The sequence below is a fragment of the Octodon degus genome, unplaced genomic scaffold, assembly GCF_000260255.1.
Source record: "Octodon degus isolate 3935 unplaced genomic scaffold, OctDeg1.0 scaffold00197, whole genome shotgun sequence".
In the NCBI taxonomy this organism is placed as follows: domain Eukaryota; kingdom Metazoa; phylum Chordata; class Mammalia; order Rodentia; family Octodontidae; genus Octodon; species Octodon degus.
In genome coordinates, this window is record NW_004524773.1 from 275,267 (window position 1) to 284,781 (window position 9,515).

Sequence of the window (9,515 nt, forward strand, 5' to 3'; positions counted from 1 at the left end):
AAAAGAATTGGCAGTGTGACTGTCACCACACAAGGAGCTCAGTAAAGGAGGTGGTCATTTGCCACTGAGGGAGGTGGGAGGCTCTTTTCTCCTCAAGTAAAAAATTTCCCCCTATTAAAATAATGAACTATAGAGTTATCGTTTGGGGATTCCAATATTGATTGCTTCTTGAAGCTGGTGGCCTTGGGTAAGTCACTTTACTTCTATAAGACACCCACCTCTTGGCCTGTGTGTGAGTTTGAATAAACTATTAGATGGAACACGCTTAGAGTAATTTCTGGGAACATAAGGGCAATATTTTTGCGACTCATCTTAACCTACCTTCCACACAGCCAACGTGGGGGCCATGACCTCCCACTGCTCTTCGCACTCCGGCGGCCCCTTTCTTTGGCTCTGGACCGGGGAGGATCACGCAGGCGCATTGGAGCAAAATCAAGTAGTCGGGCTGGGCGCCATGTTGTTAGAGGGCAATGACTGTGGCTTCCTTACGTCATCAGTCCGCGCTTCGGGTGGGCACTCGATGGTTTGGATCACTTCTGAAGTTGGCGCTACGGCGCGACCTGCAGAGGGGCGTGATGGGAGAGGGAGCCGTGGCCGCGGGGCCTTGTCCTCTGCGCGAGGACAGCTTCACACGCTTCTCGTCGCAGAGCAATGTGTACGGGCTAGCAGGCGGCGCCGACGGGCGCGGGGAGCTGCTGGCTGCCACTCTTAAAGGCAAAGTGCTCGGCTTCCGCTACCAAGACCTCCGGCAGAAAATCCGGCTGGTGGCCAAGGAGCTGCAGTTCAACTACATCCCCGGTGCGTGGCGCCGTGGAGCGCGGAGGGGGGGGCGTGTGGGTGTATCATGGAACGAAGTGTTGAGGAGGTCTATGAGGCCGTGTTGGAATTTAATCACCATGATGAGAGATTGAGATTGATTGAACAGAGTCAAAGCTAATAGTCATTGGGTTCCGGACAGGAATAATAGGGGCCTGAAAGTGTTTAGGGTTCAGGCTTCCTGAAGCATAGAGGTCAATGTCAGGAGTGGTGGTGCTCACCTGTAATCCCTGCTGCTTGGGGCGCTAAATCAGGAGGATCACAAGTTTGAGGCCCTCCTAGGCCACCTAGTCGCTTAATAAGACCCTGTTTCTCGGGGTTCGATCCCTGGCACCACATGCTGTGCCAGCCCCACCCCTGGGCACGCTGAGCCGGCCACCGAGTCCAGGCGGGCATACTGTTGCACGGCTGTAATCCTAGAATTGGGGAGGCTGAAAACAGGAGGATCACTGCAAGTCTGTCTAGGTGTGTAGTGAGACCTTGTACCAAATACATTAAAAATAATAAGACCCTGTCTCAAAATGAGGCGTAAAGGGGGCACCTGCCTGGCAAACTCCAGGTCCTTAGTTCAATTCCTGGTGCAAAAAAAAGTTTGGGAATGTAGCTAAGTACCAAGGCCCTCAGTTCAATCCCCAGTGCCACAGACAAGGGGAGGGAGATCCCAGTAGCAATTGGTCACAGGTCACGTTGAGGGTGATCAGTGACCAGAAGTCACCATGTGGGGTACCAAAGGCCCCAGAACATGATTTTTTTTTTTTTTTGGTGGAACCGGGGATTGAACTCAGGCTCTTGCACTTGCCAGGGAAGTGCTTATTCCACTGAGCCATCTCCCCGGCCCCAGAACGTGAATTTTGAATTGTCCCCTTTCAGTGGATGCAGAAATTGTCTCCATAGACACCTTCAACAAGTCACCCCCAAAGCGAGGCCTGGTAGTGGGGATCACATTCATCAAGGTACTGAGGGCACCCTCTACTTGCCCGGGTCTTCCTCCCTGCACATGAGGGTTCCAGTAGCCTGCCCCAGGCCTCTCCTGCCGCCCCTGAGGCCACTTTCCTCCTGCAGGATTCAGGGGACAAGGGCAGCCCCTTCCTTAACATTTACTGTGACTACGAGCCCGGCTCTGAGTATAACTTGGACTCCATTGCCCGTGAGTGTGACCGGGGGCTGGAGGGTGGGAGCAGGTCCTGGCAGGTGCCAGCTGCCCATCTGCCCGTGTCCCTCTGCAGAGAGCTGTCTGAACCTGGAGCTCCAGTTCACGCCCTTCCAGCTGTACCACGCAGAGTGAGTGTCCCTGGCTCCCTGGTTCCCAGACCCCTCCTTACACCAGGAGCGTCTTTCCCCATCTGGAAAATAAAGAGATCATACTAGACCAGGAATTGAAAGCTAGAATGGCTCTAGGGGTCAGGGAGGTAACGAGACTGTGGGAAGCTCCCAGTGCAGTAGAGTAGAGAGCATGGGCAGGGGAGGAGGGTGTATAGCAAGCAGGAGACCACACTGCCCATAGGCACCCAGCTCTGCCATCCCCTCTTAGAGCCTTGTGCTTTGAAAGTGAGTGTGGACCAGACAACCAGGGTACCACCATCTTGTCATTTTCAAGGCAGATAATCTGAGAGAGTTCACTGAACACCCATGTGCTAGACATCTAGAATTTGTAGGTTCTAAGGTTCCTGCTTCTGACATTCCCAGATCCAGAGATGCTGAGTTCTCTTTCTTTCTTTCTTTCTTTCTTTCTTTCTTTCTTTCTTTCTTTCTTTTTTTTTTTCTTTTGGTGGAACTGGGGTGAGTTTTCTTCTTTTTTTGTTTTTGTTTTTGAGTTAGGGTCTTGCTACATAATCTAGGTTGGCCTCAAACTAGCAGCTATTCTCTGCCTCAGCCTCTCAAGTACTGGGATTACAAGTGTCCACTACCAGGCCCAGCTGCTGAGTTTTTAGAGTTGCAAGATCTAAGACTCCAAGATTTGAAAGTCCTACAGTTCTACAGAAGCCAGTCTTCTGTGAATCTATGTAATGACCTGCCATTCTTGTACTGCAAGGAGATGGAGGGCTGGGTGTGGTGGCACAAGCCTGTAATCCTAGCACTTGGGAAGCTGAAGCAGCATGATGGTTGAGAGTTTGAGACCAGCCTGTGCTACAAGGGGAGCTCAAGGACAGCCTGAGCTGCATAGTGAGACCTTGCCTCAAAAAGACAAAAAGAAAAGAAAAGAAAGAATGAAAAAAAAAGATGAAAGAGCGGGCTAGGGGCGTGGCTCAAGGCACAGACCTTGGCTTAAGTCCTCAGTGCCAAAAGGAAATAAAGAAGGGAGGGAGGGAGGAGAGAAGACAGGAAGGCAGACCTGTTGGATCTGGTCTGGAGTCCTAGGTCACCAATCTAAACCGAGACTGTGATGCACTGATGTCCCAGGGGTGAGGATTGGATGCTCCATTATCCATTGAGTCTCCCCTATTCACGGTGGCAGTTACCAAAAGTTCCAGTCTTTCAAAGGAGACAGACAGAACTTGAGGAATTTGGGGTCCTGGATTAAAGAGGTCCTTCCACGCCGATGTCCTCGCAGGAGGCCAGGCGTGCCGCTTCTGTGCCTGGAGGCAGTGCTGTGAGTCCGCTCTGCTGCACTTCTGTGAGTGCTCCCACCAGCTACATTTCAAGGAGTTGGGGTGCTGAGAAGCTCTGAGGCTCTAGGGCTGGATCTGAGGTCAGAATCCTGGAGTGCTAGACTTCTTATGGGCAAGAATTTTTGCAAGAGAAATTTATAAAATCTGTGAACTTAGCCACACCCCAGTTCTTCTACACCCTTGTGTCTGCTTTCAGGGTCCAGGCTGGGGATCAGCTGGAGACTGTGTTTCTCCTGAGCGGGAATGACCTGGCCATTCACCTCTACAAAGAGGTGAGGTGAAGCACAGCCTTACCGGGGGTCACCATGGCCTGGCACTCGGGTGCAGGCATGAGGCTGCTGGCTGGCTGCTGCTAGGGGCTCAAGCTGGGTTTTGTTCCCCCAGAATGAGGGGCTGCATCAGTTTGAGGAACAGCCCGTGGAAAACCTCTTTCCAGAGCTTACAAACCTGAGCAGCAGGTAAGGGAGGCCCTCAAGAGGCCAGAGGGCCAGGGCTACAATTGGAGAAGTGAGACTGCACGGTCCCTGGGCAACAGGAAAGGCGTGGATGCTCCTGAAAAGCCACGCTGTGGGGCTGAGACTCAGTAATGGTCTCTGTCCTGCCCATCTGTCTGTCCATCCACCCACCTGCCAGTGTCCTCTGGCTGGATGTCCGCAACCTCCCTGGCACGTCACGCCGTCTCTCAGCCCTTGGCTGTCAGAATGGTTACGTCCGCGTCGCCCATGTGGACCAGCAGAGCCGAGGTGAGGGCCAGGCCTGGAGTTGGGGGTCTCAAGCAGGGACTGGACCCCAGGGCCAGGGTCCTGAGCCCAGGCTCTCTGTGCAGAGGTTTTGCAGACATGGACAGTCCTGCAGGACGGCCCCATCTCCCGCGTGATCCTGTTCAGCCTTGCAGCCCCCAAGCGTGAGTGCTGGGCCCAGGCGTTGAGATTCTGCCTTTGCCTTGGTGGTCTGACCTTCACTCCTCACACGGTGACTTTCTCTGTCCCCACACTGGCTCCGTTACTCCCATGGGCTGACCACTGTCCAGCACTCATGTCCTGGAGGGGCTGGTGCTACCCATTCCCCCGGTCTCTTTGACTGACGTCACTTTGACCTTATCTCTGTTCCCAAACTACTCTGCCGTCCATCCATTAGGCTGCTCTTCACTCTTAGTTCTCTCTGTGTTTTATTCCCCAGACCTTGCACTATGGTCTACCCTGAGGCTTTTCAGTTCTGGTCTCCCCTGTGGCTCTCCCACTGCGGTCTGACCTCACACTTCCTAACTGTTGTCCACCTGCTGCTTCTCCTTGTCACATCGGGCCATGGTCATTTCTCCTGTGGTCTAACCTCTAATCCTCTCTTGGGTGGCACAACCTTAGTCCTTTACCCTGATATATCACCTGTGTTCCTCCCACTAGCAGGGAAGTGGGGATGAGGAGGAGCCTGGAACCTGTCCCCTCAAGCCCATACCCTCCCCAGTCACATTTCATCTGCAGAAGCCAAGGACAGACCTGAGCAGGAGGAATACAGTGTGCTTGTGGCCAGCATGGTGGAGCCAGCCGTGGTGTACCGGTGAGGGGCTGAGTCTAAGCTGATGTCTGTCTACTGAGGTTAACCTTGTCCTTCCAAGATCCCCTGGGGGTGTGTCTTCAAGCTGGGGACAGAGGATCCCCAAAAAGAACAATAGACTTTCCATTTGAGAGAGAGGTGGCCCAGCCTCCAGGGGATGGTGCACACATCCAGACGAGGGGCCAGGGTCCTGCACACCCCCAGGGGCAAAGTGTGGGGCCATGAGGATATCCACACTGGAGAGAAGGCAGCCCCAGCTGCAGGAGGGGCAATGCATTTAAACCTGAGGAGGGCAGTGGGACAGGTACTTGTCTCGCATTGCCCTGCAGTCTGACCTCAGTCTCCCCATGGTTCCGGGAACCATCAGGGACCTGCTGAACCAAGGCCTTGAAGACCAGCTTCTCCTGCCCGGAAGTGACCAATTTGACAGCATCCTCTGCGGCCTGGTCACCGATGTGGACTTGGATGGACAGCCAGAAGTCCTGGTGGCCACCTACGGCCAGGTGCGCTGTAAGGGCTGCAGCCAGCATACACACCCATGTCCCTGTGCCACCCCCATCAGCCTGGGTTGACGGTGACCCCTGCCCTCTGCAGGAGCTGCTCTGCTATAAGTACTTCAGCCCAGAGTCGAGGCACCCAGAGGTCGAGCGTGGCTTCCGCCTGCTGTGGCAGCGGAGCTTCTCAAGTCCCCTCCTGGCCATGGCGCACGTGGACCTGACGGGGGATGGGCTGCAGGAGCTGGCTGTGGTCTCCCTGAAGGGGGTGCACATCCTGCAGGTAATTAGGGATCCCAAGGAGTCCTGTACCACCTGCTCCAGTGGGATTTGGGGAAGAAGCAAGAGAACCAGGCCTGGAGGTGGGCAGCGGGGTCCAGGCAGAGGCCACTCCCGGCAGCCAGGGTGGGTGGGCCACCAGCCTGGGGAAGGAGATGTAGATTCCACTTCTCTTACCCTCAGCCCTGGTGCCCACTCAGCCTCCTCTAATTCCATGTGTCATTCTGGCCTCAGATTTGTGATCTTCCTGCCTCAGCCTCCCATGTAGCAGAGGTCCAGACACATTGCTGTGCTGGGCTTAGGTCGTACTTCTTACCTTTCCCTCGAAGTCTGACCACCAGCCTTTCCTCCTGAGCCGGTTTGCAACTTTTTGCTGAGTCTAACCTAGAGCCCATCTCCTTTGAATTGATCTCTGCAATTTCTATTAAAGCCAAACCTTTCGCTCTACTTTGACTTCTGAGCTTCCTCCCCATCTCCCACCCCAGTAGGCAGAGGGCTGTGTTTGCATTCAGATGCTCCAAGTCCAGCCTGGGACCCTCCACCTGCTGCAGTCTGACCTCAGACCCTTTCCACCATAGCCCATGCCCCCCCCCCATACTTGTGTGCTCGCTTCCTCCTCCCCTCTGACCTGGCCCCAGGATCCTTTCTGCTGTGGTCTAACCTGGGATTTTGCTGTGGCTTCATTCACCTCTGGGGCTCTCCCCTAGTTTTTGCCTTTCTCCACACCCTCATGAGGAACGGGGTCTTCATTGGGCCTCAGGAAAAGAGAAAGGCTTGAGGTTAGACCTCAGTGGAAGTGCTTGAGGTTAGAGCCAGTAGACAGGGCTGAGGTTAGACCCTAATAGAAAGCAGACAGGTTAAACCACTATATGTGGGAGAGCCGGAGGTCTGACTGGGAGGAAGGACTCTGCCCACCGTGATCAAACTAGCCCACCCCTCATTACAGTTTTGAGCCATTTCACTGTCATCTCCTCTCCACCCTGTCCAGTGACGTCTAACTTCAGATGCTCTAGCTAGGGCCTGCCTCTGGCCCTCAGCTTTGATCTGTACTTTCTCTGCCCTGTTGACTTGTGCTTTGCTGCTAGGGTCCCACTTTCATCCCCACCCACCCTGGGGTCCGTCTTCCCCCTCCCCAGTGGGAACCTCACTCTCACAGTGTAATCTCGTGGTTCAGCCCATCTCTGCCCTTCCCCTGCCATCTCTCCAGGCCTTCAGCCAAGGGTACAGCCATTTTTCTTTTCCCATCCCACAGTGCTTTGCCTTCTGCTCTCCAGCCTCAGCTGAGCTTCTGGCTTGGAGTGCCCAGCTCCAGAAGCCCCTGACTGCTTTGGTCTAGCCTGTATCCCTCCCTGTATCTCACCTGGTTCCTCCTTCTTTGTTCCCCACAGCACAGCCTGAGCCAGGCCGCTGAGCTGGTCCTCACCCGGCTTCAGCATCAAGTGGAGCAGAAGAGACAGCAGTCACAGCGACCCAGGGACAAGATGGGTCTGGGGCCTGCTGAGACCACAGCCTCCTGAGCACTTGCCCACCCAGGCTTTGCAGGCCTGGGGTAGTCCATGGGGGCTCACCTGCAACTGTTGATCAGTGTCCCCAAGAAAGAAGTGCTCCCCTCAGGGCCCTCCCATGCAACCTGCCAACCCTCTCCTCTCTCCAGGCCCCTGTTTCCAGATGGGGTGATCCCACCCAACCTTCTTCAATTACTTGTGTCCGTGTTCTTAGAACAAAGCATTACCAGCCGTTTCCTTTCTTTTGTTTGCCAGCATTTGTTGAGCACCTGCTGAGTGCCAGGATTGTGGATTCCTGTTGGATCGTAGATTCACCCAAAAGAATTGAGGGAGGAGGTGGGTTTAAGGGAATCCAGGATTAAATGTCAGCCCCAGAGACAGGACAGAGGTGAGAGCCCACAGCAAACCCTACAGGAAAAAAAACACACTGAGGCCTGAACAGGATGCAGAAGTTAAAGTTGTGGAAACTGCACAGTGTAAGGGAAAAGTCTCAAGTGAGACCCCCGCAAGTGAGTTGATTCCAACAGAGCCTGGGTGAAGTTGACCCCATTAGGGAACACTGAGACTAGGTTCTAGGGGAGAAGTTTGAGATAGATTCTAAGTTTAGGTCCCAACAGGGTGGACTATGTTGGACCCCAGTGGGAAGAGGTGAAAATTGAATCTTAGAGGAAAGGCTGTGAACAGAAAGGACTGGTGGGAAAGGCTGTGGTCAGGTGGTGGCAGAGGGTCTGAGGCCTGGCTCCCTGTGAAATTACTGTGGTTAGCCGGGCATGGTAGTACATACCTGTCATCCCAGCTCTTGGGAGGCTGAGGCAGGAGGACTGTCATGAGTTAGCCTGAGTTACATAACGTGACTCACAAAGATGACTGGTTAGACCTGAGCAGTTGGCCAACATTAGATCAAAGTGCAGAAGAAAAAACTGAGTTTAGATTCTAATTGGGGGCTGGTTGGACCCAGCATGTGCTGTGCTGGAAAGGGGTTAGACTTCCCATCTGAAAAGTCTGGGCCTTTGCAGACTGGAACCATAGTGGACTGAACTGATTTCCCCAGCTGGTGGCTGCAGGAACGGCCTGCTTCTGTGGTCCCTTCTCTGGAAGCAGAGGGAATGAAGGCTGTACCTCAGGGACTGGCACAAGCTGGCAGTGACAGAGAAGTCTCATCCGCCCCCACCACCGACCAGGAATAGAATCCGGGTCAGCAGCAGGGCTTGGGGAGTGGGTCCTGAAGAGGAGCCAGGCTAGAGCTGGGCTTCGGTGGGACACCAGTTTCCTGGGTGTTTGAGGGGGCAGGGTCACCTGGCCAGGTGTCTGCCTCCTGCTTGGTCAGTCTGACCACCTGCAGTGATGGTAAAGATGCAGCCTCCTCTTCTTGGTCAGGTTTTGGGGAGCTAGGAGTCTGCCAGTGCTTGGCCAGGCCCAGGCGTGGGAAGTGGCAGGGAGCTGGATCCTCTCCCTCCTGGCAGCAAGCCCGAAGGTGCCCAGCCAGGAACGGCAGTGGGCCCAGGCTGCTGGCATGAGCAGTGTCTGCCCCACCACACCACCTGCCCTCAGAGATCAGTGCTCTAGGCCCGCTCCCTCACCTGTCACTGGTTGGTGTGACACCCCACGGGGTCTGGATGTGTCCTGATGGCTAGGTTCACGGTCATGCATCTTTTGTGTGAACTTCTGGGTTCTGGGCTTGTGTGTGTCAGAGCCCCTGCCGCCCGCCAGGGCCTTTCCAGTGTGCTTTCTGACTCGCAGCCCTGTCTCCACTTGCAGTCATGTGGTGGTTAAGAGTATAGGGGCTTAAGCCAAAAATCACCTGAGTCAGTGTTTCTACCTGTGAAACAGTAACTCTCTTTGGTGGGCGGGTGTCAACACGTGTCAGGGGCTTATTAAAGCTGGCCCGGGTGCATGGCCCGAGGAGAGGGGTGTGAGGCTGGCAACTGTGCCTCCGGGTTGTCCACGGAGCAGCACAGTGTGTGTGAACTTGGATCTGGATCTGAGTCAGGCCCGGAATTCTTGCCCTCCCCCCAGCCCTACGAGCCTGGAACTATTTGTGGCCGTGTTTGCGTCTTGTGGCCCTTGTATGGGTTGGAGACTCGGCCCGGGTGTATGTGGAGGGGGGCCAGGGATGCCTTTGACACACGCACCGAGGCACACGCACACGCGCGGGCGCCTCCGCCGCTGTCCCCGGCCCTGGTGCTGAACCCGAGCCCGAGTTAGAGGTGCGAACCCCCCACCCGCAGCACCCCCGCCCCGCGCGCCAGGCCCCGCCCCCC

The 9,515-nt window shown here is 55.1% G+C and overlaps 1 protein-coding gene across 1 annotated transcript; it reads left to right on the top strand.

The window, feature by feature from the left end:
- Positions 1-517: 517 nt before the first annotated feature.
- Kptn (kaptin, actin binding protein) lies at positions 518-7,458 on the top strand. Its single transcript, XM_004644385.2, has 12 exons — positions 518-798; positions 1,687-1,769; positions 1,879-1,963; positions 2,043-2,097; positions 3,622-3,697; positions 3,810-3,883; positions 4,059-4,168; positions 4,252-4,329; positions 4,904-4,979; positions 5,344-5,479; positions 5,571-5,753; positions 7,138-7,458. The coding sequence occupies exons 1-12, from the start codon at positions 576-578 to the stop codon at positions 7,264-7,266; spliced, it is 1,308 nt and encodes a 435-aa protein (XP_004644442.1). The 5' UTR covers positions 518-575; the 3' UTR covers positions 7,267-7,458.
- The last annotated feature ends 2,057 nt before the right edge of the window (positions 7,459-9,515 follow it).

What these genes read in the sequence shown, in the direction of transcription:
- Kptn (XM_004644385.2), top strand. Translation starts at nt 576, where the DNA reads ATGGGAGAGGGAGCCGTGGCCGCGGGGCCTTGTCCTCTGCGCGAGGAC. An exon ending in CCATTCACCTCTACAAAGAG is followed by an intron (nt 3,698 to 3,809) that starts GTGAGGTGAAGC and finishes TTGTTCCCCCAG; the next exon opens with AATGAGGGGCTGCATCAGTT. An exon ending in GAGCCAGCCGTGGTGTACCG is followed by an intron (nt 4,980 to 5,343) that starts GTGAGGGGCTGA and finishes GGGAACCATCAG; the next exon opens with GGACCTGCTGAACCAAGGCC.